Below are 20702 nucleotides of genomic sequence, written 5' to 3' on the forward strand. Positions count from 1 at the left end.
CAGTCAGGTTTTGTTTTAGAAGCTAATCCAGTAAATGCCAATTTACAGAGGAACAAGGAACTGCAAATGCCAGAATCTGGAGCAAAAACCAAACTGCTGGAGGGGTCAGGCACCAATTGTCTAGTAAATAGATGGTCAATGCTCTGGGATGTGAATCAGTCATGTCAGGGGAATCAAGGGCTGCAAATCACAAACACGAGATTCTACTGAGACCCTTCTTCAAGTCCTGCAGAAGTCTAGCATTTTGTGAACGAAGCACTGCAATCAGAGCCCTCAGCAGCGTTAAGGACGCCTCCCATCCATCCCACAATCTCTTTGACCTCTACCGTCAGGCAGAAGGTACCACAATATAAGAATAAGCACTGTAGGCTGGGTAACAGGTTCCTCCCCTAGGCTGAGAGACTCCTGAACACCCTACCAACACCCAGTACACATTTATATATGACAATGGCAGTAGTATTATACTGTTGCATAGTTAACTATATGTTGCTTAGGCACTACATCGACAGAGTTTTTAATCCGTTAATATTATTCTATATGCTGTATGTGATATATGTACTGAATTTTACACCATAGTCCCAGAGGAATGATGTTTTGTTTAAATGTATACATGTGTGCAGTTGAATGACAATATACTTGACCTTGAAACTGGGGAAGAGAAAGGGACACTGTGAGTGTAATGGGAGACAACCAGTAGGAAGCAATGAGAGGGAGAGGTAGGCGAGAGGTTGTAGGTGATCTCCTGCCAAAGCCAAGCTATAAGAGTGGCACTTTGTATTCTGTCGACAACCCAATAGTATGAACATGAATTTTCCAAGTGACCCCACGCTGCCATGCTTCTTTCCTTTTCTTTCTAGTGTGTGCCCCATCGTAGTTTCATTACCCCCTCCTACAACTGATTCCACCTGTCCGTCATCCCTCACTCATCCACTTCCACTTCACACCTTCCACAGATAATAGATTCTGCACCCATAGCCCCAATTCTATTTACCATCTACCAGTCTCTGTCCCTACGTTCACTCCGCGCTCTCCCACCTGCCCTTTTCCCTCTTCATCTGTCTGTCACTCACCATCTGGATTGAATCCTGGAATTGAGTTTAGGAGCCGAGAGGTAATGTTGCAGCTATATAGGACCCTGGTCAGACCCCACTTGGAGTACTGTTCTCAGTTCTGGTCACCTCACTACAGGAAGGATGTGGAAAGCACAGAAAGGGTGCAGAGGAGATTTACAAGGATGTTGCCTGGATTGGGGAGTATGCCTTATGAGAACAGGTTGAGTGAACTCAGCCTTTTCTCCTCGAAGCGATGGAGGATGAGAAGTGACCTGGTAGAGGTGTACAAGATGATGAGAGGCATTGATCATGTGGACAGTCAGAGACTTCGTCCCTGTGCTGAAAAGGCTGTCACAAGAGGACACAGGTTTAAGGTGCTGGGGAGTAGGTACAGAGGAGATGTCAGGAGTAAGTTTTTTTTATGCAGAGAGTGGTGAGTGCATGGAATGGGCTGCCGGCAACGGTGGTGGAGGCGGATACGATAGGGTCTTTTAGGAGTCTTTTGGATAGGTACATGGAGCTTAGAAAAATAGAGGGCTATGGGTGAGCCTAGTAATTTCTAAGGTAGGGACATGTTCGGCACAACTCTGTGGGCCGAAGGGCTTGTATTGTGCTGTAGGTTTTCTATGTTTCTATCTCCCATCATCAAGGACCCCCACCATCCAGGCCATGCTCTGTTCTTGTTACTGCCATCAGGAAGGTGATACAGGAATCTCAGGATCCACACTACCAGGTTCAGGAACAGTTATTACCCCTCGACCATCAAGCTCCAGAACCAGACAGGATAACTCCACTCAGCTTCACTTGAACTGTTCCCACAACCTATAGACTTACTTTTGAGGACTCTTCCTCTCATGTTCTCAATACTTATTGCTGATTTATTTATTATTGTTTTTCATTTTGTATTTGCAGTTTTTTTGCACATTATATGTCCATTCTGTTGGTCTTTCATTGAGTTAATTGTGTTTCTTTTATTTACCATGTATGCCCATAAGAAAGCAAATCTTAGGTGACATATGTACTTTGATATTAAATTTACTTTGTACTTCGTACCTCCTGACTCCATCTGCACAACATCATTCCCCCCCCCCCAAACTTGGTTCCACCCCTCCATGCTGGCTATTCCCCACACCCCAAGCTCTCAGCCCCCGAGGTGGGGTCTTGACACAAAATGAAAATGTTGACCATCTGTCTGTGTCTACAGCTACTGCCTGACTCACAGAGTTCCTCCAGTCGTTAAGGATTTTAAAGATTAGCTTTATTTGTCATATGTACATCAAAACTTACAGTGAAATGCATTGTTTGTGACAACGACCAACACAATTCAAGGATGTGCTGGGAACAGCCTGCGAGTGCCACCACACTTATGGCACCAAGATGGCATGCCCACAACTTATACCCATACTAAAACTGGCCCCTGGAGGAAACCCACACGGTTACAGGGAGACAGCAGTGGGAGTTGAACCGGGAGTGAAAGGCATCAAGGTTGTGATAGAGTTGGTAACTAGTGCAAGGTGAGGCAGCGGCTAACAGTCTGGGTGAAGGACAGAATGCCACAGCTCCAAATCATCAAAGGTTCAATCCAAGCAGGTAACCAAATAAGAGTCTGAACTCAGGGTGCCAGTTAGTGCTGGTCAAAGGCTAGAACTAGAGCTCATGGGTTAAGGGTGAAAGGTGAAATAATTAAGCGGAAGCTGAAGGGGAACTTCTTCATTCAGGTGGAAGCAGAAGTGTGGATTGAGCTGCCAGAAGTGGTAGATGCGTGTTCGGTTTCAACACTTAAGAGAAGTTTGGATAACTGTATGGATGAAAGGGGTATGATCCACGTGTGGGTCACAGATAGATGGGCTAAAAGGTCTGCTTCTGTGCTCTAAATGGCTTTGTTTCACTTATATTCCAGCTCATCCCATCAGTCTCCTGCTGTCAGATAAGGCAGAAAGAATTAGAGCTTTTAGGAGGAAGAGAGGAAGGCAGAAGAATGGGGGTTGAGAGGGATAATAATTCAACCATGATTAAATGGGATAGCAGATCTGTGGGCCAAATGACCTAATTCTGCTCCTAGTATGTCTTATGGCCTTAAAATGAGGAAGAGTCAGCCATTTATATGATCCTTCTAATAACCGGAGGGTGCTGCAGTCATCAGTATGACGAAGTATGAATGGGTGGAGAAACAGGTCCTGAAAAATGTCTTTTGATCAAAGTTAAAATAGGTTGAAGTCAGCGACTAGGGGGTAGGGTGCTAGTCTTGCTTCTGACATTTGTTTCAAGATCCACTGACAGCCCCCACAGCCTAGCAGAGTCCCAGAGCACCTGGAAGGAGCACACAGAATCAGAGTATCACATCTCAAGGCAGCAAGGTCTTGTGATAGTGAGACAAAGCTCCTTTTCATCTATGAGGGCTTGCAGCCAGATCCTTTCTGTCATATCGAGTTCTCTCGTGGAACTTGAATTGCACCAGCCAAGGGCCTGAATGTGAAAGTAAACAAGGGCACAAAACAAAGCTGAGTTTCAGTTACAGATGATCTGGCCAAACCTTGGAAAGGGGAGATGCCAAACTTCAAAGGCTTGGAAACAGGTACATCACCCTGTATTCTGCTTCGTCCAATCACCCTCAGCACCACTCCTTAAATATACTCAGCCAAAGATCAACAACCATATTATGCACCAACTTTAATATAGGAACACTCTGAAGATGAGTTTTTATTTAGAGATACAGCACAGTAATAGGTTCTTCCAGTCGACCCAATTCAAAATTTGAAAGTTTAAAGTAAATTTATTATTGAAATACAGATATGTCACCATATACCTCCTTGAAGTTCATCTCCCTGAAATACACCCATGTGATTGATTAACCTATCAATTGGAATGCCTTTGGAATGTGGGAGGAAACCCGAGTAGCCAGTGGAAACCCATGTGATCATGGGGAGAATGTACAAATTCCTTACAGAGGCAGAATTGAACCAATTGCTAGCGCTAAACACTACGCCACCGCACCACTCAATCTTTAGTAGGTTAACCAAAGATAGTTGGATACTGCTGGTGATGAACTGCCTTCTTGAACCACCTTGGTGAAGATGATGGTCGTCAATCGTGTCCAATGTTGACGATTGCTCTTATGCAGCTCAGGGTTCTGGCTGTTAGGGTGTATTCTGGAGTTAGGGTATACAGCAAAAATTAATTTCAACAGCAAGAGTCTTCCTGGAGCTGCAGACTGGTGTTGATCACCTGAAATATCTGTATATGCATGAATGCAGCAAGAGAGACTATCAGGATTAAAGTTCATTTTGGGTGTCTGGACTGTGGGTGTGAAAATGGAGGTGTTTGAAAATTTATGTAACTCAAAGAAAGCATTATGGATATATTGTAACTATAGAATTTTCCTGCTGTTACCTTTGATCTTTAGCATATAAAAATGTTATGTAATATTGGATCAGGCAGGCCTCTTCTTCCAAGAGTGTCTCGAGTACGTTTGCGGTGCTGAATAAAGACTTGTATATCACCAGCTTCAGTGTCTCCTGGTGACTTCATTCACAGTCACCATCAAATAAAAAGAGACACTGTAGCTTTCGCTTGGGTTGCAGCATCACTGACGTGGTCTCCAATATTCGTGAGGCTCAGCAAAAGTGCACAGAACAAAATTTAAACTTTCATAACTATTTTCATAGATCTAACCAAAGCACGGTGGATGCTACTGTCAAAGGCAGGATGCCATTACAGATTTGTCAACTTCATTTGTCTCTTTCACAACAAAATGACTGGCCTTGTCTGTTAAACTGAGAAGCTTCAGGGCTATTCAACATTTCAAACAGTGTGGAACAAGAGTGTGTGTTGGCCTCTGTGCTCTTTAACCTATTCCACACATGCATGCTGAACCATGCAGTCAGAGACCTTGAACAGGGAGTGTATCTGAAGGACAGGCTTGATGGATCACTCCTTCACCCGTGTCTTCTGAATGCCAAGTCAAAGACAATTGAGGAGCTCATCCTTAAATTGCTTGGGGAAGATCAACCCACAATAAACACAAGAGATTTGGCAGATGCTGGAAATTCAATACACATAATCCTGGAGGAACTCAACAGGTCAGGCAGCATCTATGGAAAAGATTAAATAATTGGCGTTTTGGGCTTAGACCCTCATAGTCATACTTTATTGATCCCGGGAGAAATTGGTTTTCGTTCAGGACTCTACAATGTTGCTGGGAAGTTCTAGGATTTAGTCTAGGTGATGATGGAACTGCAATAAATGGATAGCTACTTGTAGGTGGGGAAGTTCCCACAACTCTCTACCTTGAGCTTAGTATCAGAGAACCTGGGTCTGAAAAGCACAGTAAGACCATAAGACATAGGAGCAGAATTAGGCCATACAGCCCATCTAGTCTGTTCCACTATACAATCATGGCTGATTTATTATCCCTCTCAACCCCATTCTCCTGACTTTCCCCCGCAACTTTTGATGATCTGACTAATCAATTAACTATCAACTTCCGTGTTAAATATACCCAATGACTTGGCCTCCAGAGCCACCTATGGTAATGAATTTCACAGATTCACCACCCTCTGGCTAAAGAAATTCCTCATCCCTGCTCTAAAGGACATGCTCGTACTCGGAGGTTGTGCCTTCTTGCCCTAGACTCCCCCACTATATAAGACACATCCTCTATGCATTCACTCTATCTGGGCCTTTCAATGCTTGGGAGGTTTCAATGAGATCTTCCCACCCCCATTCTTCTAAACTCCAGCAGGTCTCCTCTACATCACAGGGTGGGTGTGCACGGACCTCCATAAGGCACCACAGTAGTGTTGGGATTAGTGCAATGCTGTTACAGCTTGGGGCAGCATTCAGAGTTCAGTTCTGGCACCGCCTGTAAGGAGTTTGTATGTCCTCTCAGTTTTCTCCCACATTTCAAAGACATACTGGTTAATAGGTTAAAAAGATGGGTTGCTGGATAGTGTGGTTTGTTGGGCTGGAAGGACTTGTTCCGCACTGCATCTCTAAATAAAAAATTAGGCCACAAGGACTTCAAGGTGCCTGAACTTCAATTCCCAATTCAAACTTCATTCCTAAGTCTGTGTCACTGGCTTCTAACACAAAATCTTGAAGAACACAATCTTATCTTCTGTTAAGACACATTATAACCCATTGAGCTGAAACATCCCCAGGTTAATAAGCCTTCACCATGCTCTCTCAGCCAGTACTACCATCACACGTGTTATTTAGTCTCTTGGTCTTCATCTTGTTAGAGACATTCTTTTCGTTTTCCACAACCTTACCCTTCATCTTCAACTGAAATCATGCCCATTTTCTAACTATTCCCAATTCCAACGGCAGGTCATCAAACCGAAATGATAACTCTGTTTTCCACTCCACAGATACTTCCTGACTTGGTGAGTATTTGCAGTATTTTGTAATCTCGGATCATGTAGCTCTTCATCTGCCTAAGTACAGATGCTCAATGAAAATTAGCTTTATCCATCTATCCTTCCTTCTATCTATCTAGAGCAGGAGTACTCAACCTTTTGGCCATGGACCCTTACCATTAACTGAGGAGTCTGTGGACCACAGGTTGGAACAAGCCACACTGCCCAGCAACCCAACTATTTAACCCTAGCCTAATCACAGGACAATCTACAATGACCAATTAACCCAGTACGTCTTTGGACTGTGGGAGGAAAATAGAACACCCAGCAGTCACAGGGAGAATGTACAAACACCTTACAGACAGTGCTGGAACTGTACTCCGAAGTCCAGTGCTCTGAGCTGTAATAGCGTCACACCAACTACCACACTACCATGGTACCTCATCACAAATACATCACAACACGTGGTGAAATGTGTTGTTTGCATCAAATCAAGTAAGTGAGGATTGTACTGGGCAGCCTGCAAATGTCACCACACCTACAGCACCAACACAATGTGCCGGCTACTTATTAATACTAACCGCTATGTCTTTGGAATGTGAGAGGAAACTGGAGTTGCCCGAGGGAACACACGTGGTTATGAAGAAAATCTACCAGGCAGTGACAGGAACTGAAACCCAGTCAGTGATCAATGGTGCTGTTAAAGCAATGTGCTAACAAGAATGCTACCTTGTTGCCCCAGATACTGCCTGGTTGTAGTTCACTCTCCCATCCCACCTTCAATCTCACAAGGAAAAGTACATCTTTCTCACCCATATTCCTCTTTTCAATCAGGAAGGGAGCCTTAGGAACCACGCCAACATAGAAACATAGAAAATAGGTGCAGGAGTAGGCCATTCGGCCCTTCGAGCCTGCACCGCCATTCAGTATGATCATGGCTGATCATCCAACTCAGAACCCTGTACCAGCCTTCTCTCCATACCCCCTGATCCCTTTAGCCACAAGGGCCATATCTAACTCCCTCTTAAATATAGCCAATGAACTGTTTCCGGTGGCAGAGAATTCCACAGATTCACCACTCTCTGTGTGAAGAAGTTTTTCCTCATCTCGGTCCTAAGAGGCTTCCCCTTTATCCTTAAACTGTGATCCCTCATTCTGGACTTCCCTAACATCGGGAACAATCTTCCTGCATCTAGCCTGTCCAATTCCTTTAGAATTTTATACGTTTCAATAAGATCCCCCTTCAATCTTCTAAATTCCAGCGAGTATAAGCCTAGTCGATCCAGTCTTTCTTTTTACAAAAGTCCTGCCATCCCAGGAATCAATCTGGTGAACCTTCTTTGTACTCCCTCTATGGCAAGAATGTCTTTCCTCAGATTGGGGGACAAAAACTGCACGCAATACTCCAGGTGTGGTCTCATCAAGGCCTTGTACAACTGCAGTAGAACCTCGCTGCTCCTGTATCCGAATCCTCTTGCTATGAATGCCAACATACCATTCGCCTTTTTCACTGCCTGCTGTACCTGCATGCCCACTTCCAATGACTGGTGTACAATGACACCCAGGTCTCGTTGCACCTCCCCTTTTCCTAATCGGCCACCATTCAGATAATAATCTGTTTTCCTGTTCTTGCCACCAAAGTGGATAACCTCACATTTAAAAGTTGCTGGTGAACGCAGCAGGCCAGGCAGCATCTCTAGGAAGAGGTGCAGTCGACCTCACATTTATCCACATTAACTTGCATCTGCCATGAATTTGCCCAGTCACCTAACCTATCCAAGTCACCCTGCATTCTCTTAGCATCCTCCTCACAGCTAACACTGCCGCCCAGCTTCGTGTCATCCGCAAACTTGGAGATGCTGCGTCTAAACCAGATTCAGGAACAGTTATGATCAGTCAAACATTAGGATCCTGTACCAGAGGTGATAACTTCACTCACCTCAACTCTGAACTGTTCCCATAACCTATGGACTCACTTTCAAGGACTCTATATCTCGTGTTCCCAATATTAATTGCTTATTGAATTATTATTATTTTGCTTTTTTTTTGTTGTTCCTTTTTATCAACTGTGAATGCCCACATGAAACCAAATGTCAGGATTGTATCTGGTGACATACAATGTACTTAAATAATAAATTTACTCTGAACCGTCTCATTCCCAAAGGAACCTAGGACAAGCATGAATACAGAGGATGTTAAGGGTATGGGCTACCGAACAGTGCGGAATTAATAAGGACCTTTAGAATGCCTCATGAGGAACCAAGTGAGAAAAGGCCACAGAATTTGGAGAGATTATAGTTAAACAGACCGAAAACTGGCATCAGTGTTGGAAACGTAACACAATCACAACTGAACATTATTCAAGTCAGCGAGGGCTCCAATTGACTCAACCTTCAATATCTAATATTCAGCCACCAAGTGAATGGGATGAATTCTCACAGGAGGATTTGTTTACATGGATAAACATGGATCACTTGGTGTGAAATATAAATGCATAACAGGAGATTCAACGAGGAACTGAATTATCCTGCAGTGTAATGATAACCACAAACGCTTGCTCTCAAGCTGGGTATAGATTATCCAGAGGTAGCTCGCAGTGGTCTGCACTCAGAGAACACCGACTACCCTTTTTCTACCCTTAGCTAAAAATGTTAAAGATTAGTTTTATTTATCACAATTACATTGAAACAGAGTGAAATGAGCCATTTGCATCAAATGAGTGAGGATTCTGTTGGGCACAGCTGGCAAGTGTCACCAAGCCTTCAACGCCAACATAACTTACCAAAACTCACTAACCCCAACCTGTGCGTCTTTAGAATGTGGCAGGAAACTGGAGCACTAGGTGGAAACCCACACGGTCATGAGGAGAACGTACAGACAGTGGCATTATGCTAACTGCTCCACTATCGTGCTGTCGCCATAGTTTTCTATGAATCAGCAATGACATCAGACCCCATAATTCCCTCTGATATTATGGAAATATCTTCCATCTGCCTCTCACCCACTTTGACATTCTGTCCGTATTAACCACCAATGCTGTAAGACCTGAAACGGAGTTTCAACTGCTCAAGTTTGATGAAGTTGTGAGGGTTAGGCGTGGGATTTCATTACCCCTCTTACAAAACTCACAGCTTAAACTTAAGTTTGCAGAACTATTAAACAACGTCCATTGTCCAAATTCCAGCAGGCTGATAATTCCTAGCCTTGGAGGTTCACGGGCCTGCCTTCACTTCTTGCAGCCAAACCTCTGCTGAAATGTTGAAGTAACTAAGCACGGGATGTAATAACAAGAGAGGAAGTGAGGATACAGGGACAAACTGAGGAAGTGAGTGCAAAGGAGGGACATTGACCTTTTGTTCTGCCTCTTGTTTTCCAGCTGCCGCTGGCTGAGGCAGCCTGAGCTTGGTCAGCAGGAGTGGTTCCGAATGCAGTGCCTGGACTGTACCTGAAGGACGGTGCTGGGAAAGGTTATTTGACGTGTTGTGGAGAACAGCATTTGGAATGAGTGATGACAAGACCTCATAAATACAAAGGCTATCTTGCCATCTCTTTAAAAATTAAATGCAGAGTAGTATTAAATAGTAATAATGTGAGCATGATTAAGGATTCATCATTTCAGATAATCTGAAAATACTTCTCCAAGTAATGAAGCTCTGGGAAAAGAGTTTGTAATAGAGCATGGCAGAAGACAGTGGAAATCAAATAAACAAGACTCAAAATTCAGATTTATTTATCACATGCACATTGAAATGCGGTGAAATGCAACTTTTGTGTCAATTTATTTATTTATTGAGATACAATGTGGAATAGGCCCTTTGAGCCGTGCGGCCCAGCAACCTCCTGATTTAATCCAAGCCTAAGCATGGGACAATTTACAATGACCAATTAACCTACCAACTGGTACGGCTTTGGGATGCGGGAGGAAATTGGAGCACCCAGAAGAAACCTACATGATCATGGGGAGAACGTCCAAACTTTATTATAGACAGCCGTGGAACAACCGACACACTCGAGGACGTGTTGCCACACACTCCAGCACCAGCATAGCAGGCCCACAATGTTTAGCAGAACAACACAGAACATAAGCATAAGACCATAAGATATAGGAGAAGTAGGCCATTCAGCCCATCTAGTCTGCTCCGTCATTCAATCATGGGCTGATCCAATTCTTCCAGTCATCTCCACTCCCCTGCTTTCTCCCCATACCCTTTGATGCCCTGGCTAATCAAGAACCAATCTATCTCTGCCTTAAATACACCCAATGACTTGGCCTTCACAGCCGCTCATGGCAACAAATTCCACAGATTTACCACCCTCTGACTAAAGAAATTTGCCGCATCTCTGTTCTAAATGGATGTCCTTCAATCCTGAAGTTGTGCCCTCTTATCCTAGACTCCCCTACCATGGGAAATAAAAACTTTGCCGTATCTAATCTGTTCAGACCTTTTAACATTCGGAATGTTTCTATGAGATCCCCCCTCGTTCTCCTGAACTCCAGGGAATACAGCCCGAGAGCTGCCAGATGTTACTCATACGGTAACCCTTTCATTCCTGGAATCATTCTCGTAAATCTTCTCTGAACCCTCTCCAATGTCAGTATATCCTTTCTAAAATAAGGAGCCCAAAACTGCACACAATACTCCAAGTGTGGTCTCACGAGTGCCTTATAGAGCCTCAACATCATATCCCTGCTCTTATATTCTATACCTCTAGAAATGAATGCCAACATTGCATTTGCCTTCTTCACCACTGACTCAACATGAAGGTTAACCTTTAGGGTATCCTGCACAAGGACTCCCAAGTCCCTTTGCATCTCTGCATTTTGCATTCTCTCCCCATGTAAATAATAGTCTGCCCGTTTCTTTCTTCCACCAAAGTGCTTAACCATACTCTTTCCAAAGTTGTATTTCATTTACCACTTCTTTATCCATTCCATTAAACTATCCAAGTCTCTCTGCAGGCTCTCTGTTTTCTCAACACTACTTGCTCCTCCACCTATCTCTGTATCATCGGCAAATTTAGCCAAAAATCCATTAATCCCCATAGTCCAAACTATTGACATACATCGTAAAAAGCAGTGGTCCCAACACCAACCCGTGGAACTCCACTGGTCACCAGCAGCCAGCCAGAATAGGATCCCTTTATTCCCACTCTCTGTTTTCTACTGACCAGCCAATGCTCCACCCATGCTAGTAACTCCCCTGTAATTCCATGGGCTCTTATCGTGCTAAGCAGCCTCATGTGCAGCACCTTGTCAACGGCCTTCTGAAAATCCAAGTACACCACATTTACTGCATCTCCTTTGTCTACCTTGACTGTAATTTCCTCAAAAAATTGCAGTAGGTTAGTCAGGCAGGTTTTTCCTTTCAGGAAACCATGCTGGCTTTGACCTATCTTGTCATGTGCCTCCAGGTATTCTGTAATCTCATCCCTAACAATTGATTCCAACAACTTCCCAACCACTGATGTCAGGCTAACAGGTCTATAGTTTCCTTTCTGCTGCCTCCCACCTTCTTAAGTGGCGGAGTAATTCCAGAATCTATCGATTCTTGAAAGATCATTGTTAATTCCTCTGCAATCCCTCCAGCTACTTCCTTCAGAACCCGAGGGTGCATTCCATCAGGTCCAGGAGATTTATCCACCCTCAGACCATTAAGCTTCCTGAGCACCTTCTCAGTCGTAATTTTTACTGCACAAACTTCACTTCCCTGACACGCTTGACTATTCGGTATACTGCAGGTGTCTTCCACTACGAAGACTGATGCAAAATACGCATTCAGTTCCTCTGACATCTCTGCGTCTCTCATTACAATATCTCCAGCGTCATTTTCCATTGGTCCTATATCTACCCTCAACTCTCTTTTACCCTTTATATACTTAAAAAAGCTTATAGTATCTTTTTTGATATTAGTCGCCAGCTTCCTTTCATAATTCATCTTTTCCTTCCTAATGACCTTCTTAGTTTCCTTCTGCAAGTTTTAAAAAGCTTCCCAATCCTCTATCTTCCCATGGGCTTTGGCTTCCTTGTATGCCCTCTCTTTTGCTTTTACTTTGGCTTTGACTTCACTTATCAGCCATGGTAGTGTCCTTCTTCCATTCGAAAATTTCTTATTTGGAATATATCTGTCTTGCACTTCCCTCATTTTTCGCAGAATCTCCAGCCATTGCTGCTCTGCTCTCCTTCTGCTCATGTCCCCTTCCAGTCTACCTTGGCCAGTTACCCTCTCATGCCATTGTAGTTTCCTTTATTGCACTGAAATACTGACACATTGGAATTTAGTTTCTCCTTTTCAAATTTCAAAGTGAACTCGATCATATTGTGATCACTGTTCCCCAAGGGTTCCTTAACCTTAAGCTCTCTTATCACCTCCAGATCATTGCACAACACCCAATCCAGCACAGCAAATCCCCTAGTGGGCTCAACAAGTTGTTCTAAAAAGCCATAAGATGCGACAAGTCAACAGCAAAGCCCCGTTCCTCCCTCCCACCCACACATATGCAGTCTTCCAAACCAAGGCCAGGCCATCTTAGGCCTCCAGCATATTCGGATTTGCAGGCATCGGACCTTCGACTTCTCCAGCGGCCTTGCAGAGAACAGGGGCTCAAGATAATTGTTCTAACTGCTCGGCTTTTTTTAAAATATGGCAAGTGGATCAAGACAAAGTTAATAAAATTTTAACAAAGCAAGTAACTCGTCAGGGATGAACAACTAATCAGTTTTGCAACACTGATATGTCTAAATTAAATTCAAAAAGTAAATACTGTCAGATGCATATCTGCCCATCATATTGTGCATATCACCAACATATTGATGGGAATTACTAAGGCGGCACTACAGTGGCTACATCTCATTAGCAGTTTGAGGAGATTTGGTATGTCATCAAAGACTAGCAAATTTTTACAGATGTACCATGGAGAGCATTCTGACTGGTTGCATCATAATCTGGTACGGAGGGGTCATTGTACAGGATCAGAAAAAGTTGTTGAGGGTTGTAAGCTCAGCCAGCTCCATCATGGGCACTAACCTCCCCACATCTAAAACATCTTCAAAAGGCGATGCCTCAAAAATGCAGCATCTGTTATTAAGGACTCCCATCACCCAAGACATGCCTTCTCAGTGCTAACGTCAAGGAGGTGGTACAGAAGCATGAAAACAGATACACAGCGCTTCAGAAACAGCTTCTTCCCCTCCACTATCAGGTTTCTGGATGGACAATGAACCCATGTATACTACCTATTTCCCCCTCTCTTTTTTCACTAGTTAATTTAATTTTTATATTCAGCAGATTCTGGATAATTGGGCCACAGGTTAATCAGGGCAGCTACTTATTTGGGACACTATATCACTCAATTGAGACAGGAGGATGTTAGATAATATAGAAGCCGAATCTGGCCATTTTGGTCCATTGAGTCTGCTCCACCATTTCATCATGGCTGATCCAACTTTCCTCTCAGCCCCAATCTCCTGCTTTCTCCCCGTATTACTTCATGCCCTGACCAATCAACAATCTATCAACCTCTGCCTTAAATATACATACAGACTTGGCCTCCACAGCTGCCTGTGGCAAAAAAAAATTCCAGATTTACCACTCTCTGGCTAAATAAATTAGACCATAAGATATAGCAGTAGTAGGCTATTCAGCCCATTCCTTATTTCTATTCGAAAAGGAATCCCTTCTATTCTCAGGCTGTGCCCTCTGGTCTGAGACTCTCCCACCACAGGACATATCCTCTTCCCATCCACTCTATCAATGGCTTTCACCATTCAATAGGTTTCAATGAGATCACCCTTCATTCTTCTAAATTCCAGTGAATACAGGCCCAGAGCAATCAAACGTTCTTCATATGACAAGCCATTCAATGCTGGAATCATTTTCATGAATCTCCTTTGAACTCTCTCCAGTTTCAGCACATCCTTTCTAAGGAGCCCAAATCTGCTCACAATACTCCAAGTGAGGCCTCACCAGTGCTTTATAAAGTTTCAATATTCCATCCTTGCTTTTATATTCTAGTCCTCTTGAAATGAATGCTAACATTGAATTTGCCTTCCATACCACGGACTCAACCTGCAAATTAACCTTTAAGGAATCCTGCACAAGGACTCCCAAGTCCCTTTGCACCTCAGTTTTTTTGTACTTTCTCTTCGTATAGAAAATAGTCAAACCTTTCATTTCTTCTACCAAAGTGCATGACCATACACTTCCCGAAACTGTATTCCATCTGCCATTTCTTTGCCCATTCTCCTCATCCAAGTCCTTCTGTAGCCTCTCTACTTTCTCAAAACTACCTGCCCCTCCACCTATCTGCAAACTTTACAACAAAGCCATCAATTCCATCATCTAAATCATTGATATATAATGTTAGAAGCATCAGTCCCAACACAGACCCCTGTGGAACACCACTAGTCACCGGCAGCTAGCCGGAAAAGGTTCCCTTTATTCCCACTCTTTGCCTCCTGCCAACTAGCCACTGCTTTATCCATGCTAGAATCTTTTCTGCAATGCCATGGGTTTGTTGCTTGTTAAGCAGCCTCACGTTTGGCATTTTGTCAAAGGCCTTCTGAAAATCCAAGTACACAACATCAACCAATTCTCCTTTGTCCATCTTGCTTGCTATTTCTTTAAAGATTTCTAACAGATTTGTCAGGCAAAATTTTCCCGAGGAAACCATGCCTAGTTTATCATGTGCCCCCAAGTACCTGAGACCTCATCTTTAATTATCAACACCAACATCTTTCTAACCTCTGAAGTCAGACTAACTGATCTATGATTTCCTTTCTTCTGTCTCTCTCCCTTCTTGAAGAGTGGAGTGACATCTGCAATTTTCCAATCTTTCATTCCAGAATCTCGTGATTCTCGACAAAGAATTATTAATGCTGCCACGATCTCTTCAGCTACCTCTTTCAGAACTCTGGGGTGTACACCATCTGGCTCAGATGACTTATCTACCTTCAGAGCTTTCGGTTTCCCAAGAACCTTCTCTCTGGTTATGGTAACTTTTCTGATCCCTGGCACTTAGAACTTTCACCATATTGCTAGTGTCTTCCAAAGTGAAGACTGATGCAAATACTTATTCAGTTTGTCTGCCATTTCATTGCCTCCCATTACTACCTCTCCAGCATGTTGCCGGACAGTTTCTAACTAGCATCAGTTGCATGTACTTGTGTGCCCATTAGACACTACACCATACATGCTTAGAGCAAACTGTTTTTAAATAGTGCAGTTGGATGTTTTCGGTAAGATGCTCGGTTGCAGTGGCTTCTATGGAACTAAAAGTGTTATTGTCTTTTTTATATGTATTTTCTATTATCTCAAGATTCTGCTGGACATTAAGAAATTAAAGTACTACAGGAGTACCCTATCAGCAAGTTGCTCGTTGGTAGAGAAACTTAAGGAGCTGGACTTGGTGCAGACCATGCAGCTGCCTGCATCAGAGAGATGTTGGAGGAGTCAGTGTGCAAAGGCAGTGTGCAGTCTAACAGCGAATGATGTCTTAGTTGCTTTTCTTGTGATCACAAGACCCTGTCAGATATAGTTAATGTGGAATGCTGCAAGTTCCATTTATTGGCGGACGGCGGAGGAGCTGCATAGCCTCGGTTGAAGGGAGGACAAGGCCTCAGGTCGTGGCATTGCCTGTTTATAGCTGCCCAGGTGAGAGGCGTTGGAGTCGCTGTGCTCCATTGGGGTGGGGGTGGGGTGGCATGGCATCTAAACTGGAGTCAGCGCATTCACTTGGCAAAAGACAAGCTATATTGTGTTTGATGCAGACTGCTGCAACGTTCATGGACTCAGGGTCTTGGACTATATTTTTTGTGAGTCTCTATTTTATTGATACCTTATATGTGCTATATGTGCCTTGGGCTATGTATGACTGTTGATACTGTGTTTCCTACTTTGGCCCTGGCATTTGGCTGTATTTATGTATGGTTGAATGATAATTAAACTTGAACTTTAATGTGCATCTATTTTTTTAAAAAAACAGATTTTTGTCCCTGATAGTGGTGAGAAATAAGCAGCAAGACAATCCAGAATTGTTTTGCTCACTGCAGTTTCAAGCAGTCAGGTTGGAGTTGCAAGAAATGGCCAGGATTGAAAATAAAATGATCTCATTGCTTCAGCAAGTTAGGAACTACAGAGAATTTGAAAGTATAGACAATCAGTTTGAATGCTACAATGAAAAAGATTTGAAGGATAAAATTGTATAAAGGCAGTCCATTATCTGCATGAGTCTACACTGATTCTGTTCATTTGCAGTCAATCAAAAGAACACAGCTGTGTACATACACTGGGTAGATTCCTCAGTCAAAAACCATTAGGAACTAATACAGTTTTATAGTACTGTAGTAGCATTGGCAGTGTTCTAGTTTGTTCTGTATTTCATTTAAGTACAAAATTTGTTACTCAGTTAATCTGTAATTTATCTTTTTTTTAACACCTTTTTAAAAATTTCCATGAAAATTTGGTTAATTGGGACAGCCATTTAATTGGGCCAGAATGAACTGTCCTAATGAACTGGAATTCACAGTACATGTATATTTCCTATTGTAATTTATAGTGTTTCTTATTACATATTACAATGTACCGCTACCATCAAACAACAAATGTCGCCATATATGCCAGTGATGTTAAATTGGATTCTAATCCTTAGATGGATAAGGCCTTTTTAATTTGAAAAACCAAGGGAATAACAACTTTTTCAGATTTGTTTTTAGGGCATTGTTTAATGTCTTTTCTCAGTTAGTGGATAAATATGATTTACCTAATGTACACTTTTTTTTAGATATTTACAAATTAGGAATGTTTTACATGTTTTGCTGCCAAATTACCCTTCTGCTTATCCACCTAATATGACAGATGCTCTTCTTCAGCTTAAACCACTTCAAAAAGGGTTGACAGCTATAATTTATGAACGGTTATTGAATTTACGAATGATATCTAACGATAAAATTAAACGTGCTTGAGATTGGAATTTCAAGAGTCATTTTCAGATAATCAATGGAGTAAAATTTTTCATTTGGTTAATAACTCATCTATTTGTGCCCTTCATTCCTTGATACAGTTCAAGGTAGTGCATTGGGCCCATATGTCAAAAGATAAACTAGCACATATTTTTCCCAACATCAATCCTATTTGTGACAGATGTAATATTGAGGTGGCCACTTGAACTCATACGTTCTGGTCTTGCATAAAGCTAGATAATTTTTGGAGAGATGTTTTTAAAACGCTATCAAAAGTCTGGATCTGGACCTACAACCTAATTTACTTACAGCAATCTTTGGGATGATCCCATCGGAAGCAGGAAATATTCTTGTTTCTGCTCAACGTATGATAGCCTTTTCAACTTTACTGGTTAGGAGAGCCATTTTATTTAAGTGGAAGGATTCTAATCCACCTACTGAATTTTATTGGCTCTCCTCCATTATGTCCTGTTTAAGTTTAGAAAAAATAAGAAGTCGGACATTTGATACATCCTTTAAATTTGAGCAAATCTGGCGACCTTTTATTCAATATTTTCATTTGATTTGATTTATTACTCTTCCAATTATTTTTTTCGAAGATTTAGATTTGATCAGAAAGTCTTTCCGTTTTTTTTGGTCGTATCCTCAGAATGGACTGCCCAGTCCCTTTCTTTCCCCCTCCTTTTTTCATATAGTGTAGTGGGTTTTTTTTCTTTCTCATTTTAAACATCTAAAGTTTTTTTCTCTCTCTATGAATCGATAAGAGGAGAATTAGCTGTCTTCTTTTTTATTATATACTACTTATTAGCTTAATACTATGTATGATTTTGATGTTTATTCACTTTCTGTTTGTATTGTTATTGATATATATATTTGAGATAATTTTCCTCTTGTTTGTATCTATGCTCTTTTTAAATCAATAAAAAATTAAGAAAGAAAGAAAGATGAAATAAGGTCATCAGTGCAGGCTTGGTGGTGGTGTTAAGAAAACACAGCAGAATCAAGCTGACGTGCTGTGCACTGTAAAATTATACTGTAGCTCTCCAAAGCAATAATTTAGTCAAAGATGGTCTTGCCAGGCCAAGATCAGCAATTTCTAAATGACAACCCAAATTGAAGATTAAAATACAGGCTTGTATTATAATTTGTACAAAGAAAATGTAGTTAAAACATTAAACATGCAGCTCAACAAATTAATATTTGCTTGTAGATAATAGAAAGACACTTATATCAATGATTTAGCAACACACATAAAAGTTGCTGGTGAAAGCAGCAGGCCAGGCAGCATCTCTAGGAAGAGGTGCAGTCAACGTTTCAGGCCGAGACCCTTCGTCAGGACTAACTGAAGGAAGAGTGAGTAAGGGATTTGAAAGTTGGAGGGGGAGGGGGAGATCCAAAATGATAGGAGAAGACAGGAGGGGGAGGGATGGAGCCAAGAGCTGGACAGGTGATAGGCAAAAGGGATACGAGAGGATCATGGGACAGGAGGTCCGGGAAGAAAGACCGGGGGGGGGGGACCCAGAAGATGGGCAAGGGGTATATTCAGAGGGACAGAGGGAGAAAAAGGAGAGTGAGAGAAAGAATGTGTGTATAAAAATAAGTAACAGATGGGGTACGAGGGGGAGGTGGGGCATTAGTGGAAGTTAGAGAAGTCGATGTTCATGCCATCAGGTTGGAGGCTACCCAGACGGAATATAAGGTGTTGTTCCTCCAACCTGAAAGTGGCTTCACCTTTACAGTAGAGGAGGCCGTGGATAGACATGTCAGAATGGGAATGGGATGTGGAATTAAAGTGTGTGGCCACTGGGAGATCCTGCTTTCTCTGGCGGACAGAGCGTAGGTGTTCAGCAAAGCGGTCTCCCAGTCTGCGTCGGGTCTCGCCAATATATAAAAGGCCACATCGGGAGCACCGGATGCAGTATATCACCCCACCTACGCTCTGTCCGCCAGAGAAAGCAGACACCTACACCTACCTCTTCCTAGAGATGCTGCCTGGCCTGCTGCGTTCACCAGCAACTTTTATGTGTGTTGCTTGAATTTCCAGCATCTGCAGAATTCCTGTTGTTTGCGTATATCAATGTTTTGTCAGGTAATTCTGGGCCACCTCATAGCTCCCAAATAACATGATAATCAGTTTAGTTTAGCTGCAAGTCAGCATTCAGAGCCAGCTAGATTAAAAAGATTAAGGCGTCAAGGCCGAGGGCGAAAGACAAACCTATATTCAGTTCACTGCTCCATGAGGCTCTACTTGCTCCAGCACTGAACTGACTCTGCAACTGCGGCCTGCAGCCACCTGTGGCTGTCGACCAACTTTCGGGGACTTAGCAGGTCACATCCTGTGTATTATATGTATACTTTTTAAAAATTGTTTGCACAATTTATTCTTTTTTTTTGCATATTGGATGTCTTTGTTGTGTGGGATTTTTTGTGAATTTAAGGTGATTGGAGGAAAGTATGGAGGAATATCAGAGGTAGGTTTTTTGTAAAACCACACAGCGCTGGGTGCATGGAATGCACTGCCAAGGCAGTGGCAGAAGCAGATACATTAGGGACATTTAAGAGACTCTTAGGTAGGCATGGATGATAGAAGAACGGAAGATTATGTGGGAGGAAATGGTTAGATTACGCTTAGAGTAGGTTAAAGGGTTTTCACAACATTCTGGGCTGAAATTCTATGAAATTAACTTACTTCCAGCAAAGGCTATCCAACGGGCATATTTGGTGGTTTCTCTTCTCCAGTGTGATGCCACCAGCAAACCACACGTTACCGTTAATGAAATGATGCCCATGATGATGAAAAAGAGTGTTGTGACCCATTCGGGTGGAAGACGAGGAGGGACACATGTTCGGTCACGGCCATGGATCGTTTGACACTGGCGAACAAGGCCAACTGTCAGTGCACCTGCAGAAGCAGAACAGACAAAGCAAATTATCCTTCAGTTTTATACAGCATGCAGCACTCAACACTGTGCACCTACAGACAGAGCCACACAAATCCTCTGGAGGCCCCTAACCAAGTTAGAGACAACATGGTAGTGTTGCAGTTAGCACAACATTATTACAGCACGAACAACCCAGGTTCAATTCCACTGCTGTCCATTAGCAATTTGTACGTTCTCACTGTGTCTGTGCAAGTTTTCTCTGGATGATCCGGTTTCGTCCCACATCCCAAAGATGTATGGGGTTACTAGGTTAATCAGTCACATGAGTGTAATTGGGTGGCCCAGAAGGGCCTGTTACCCTTCTGTATCACCATCTAACTATCTAACTAGATGAAGGGATAGATAAATAACTAAGTTACTGCTACACTGATAGCTTGTCACCTGACAAATGGAA

At 42.6% G+C, this 20702-nt stretch overlaps 1 protein-coding gene across 1 annotated transcript in view; it reads right to left on the minus strand.

Annotated features, from left to right (window-relative positions):
• The window catches only part of LOC140203214 (uncharacterized protein C16orf52 homolog B), a 133479-nt gene that overhangs the window by 13706 nt on the left and 99071 nt on the right, over positions 1–20702 (minus strand). Inside the window, exon 2 of the mRNA XM_072269176.1 lies at positions 20056–20268. Within this exon, the coding sequence (XP_072125277.1) occupies positions 20056–20268 (213 nt within the window). The remainder of the gene's footprint in view (positions 1–20055; positions 20269–20702) is intronic.

Source organism: Mobula birostris, chromosome 9 (assembly GCF_030028105.1).
Source record: "Mobula birostris isolate sMobBir1 chromosome 9, sMobBir1.hap1, whole genome shotgun sequence".
Taxonomy (NCBI): domain Eukaryota; kingdom Metazoa; phylum Chordata; class Chondrichthyes; order Myliobatiformes; family Myliobatidae; genus Mobula; species Mobula birostris.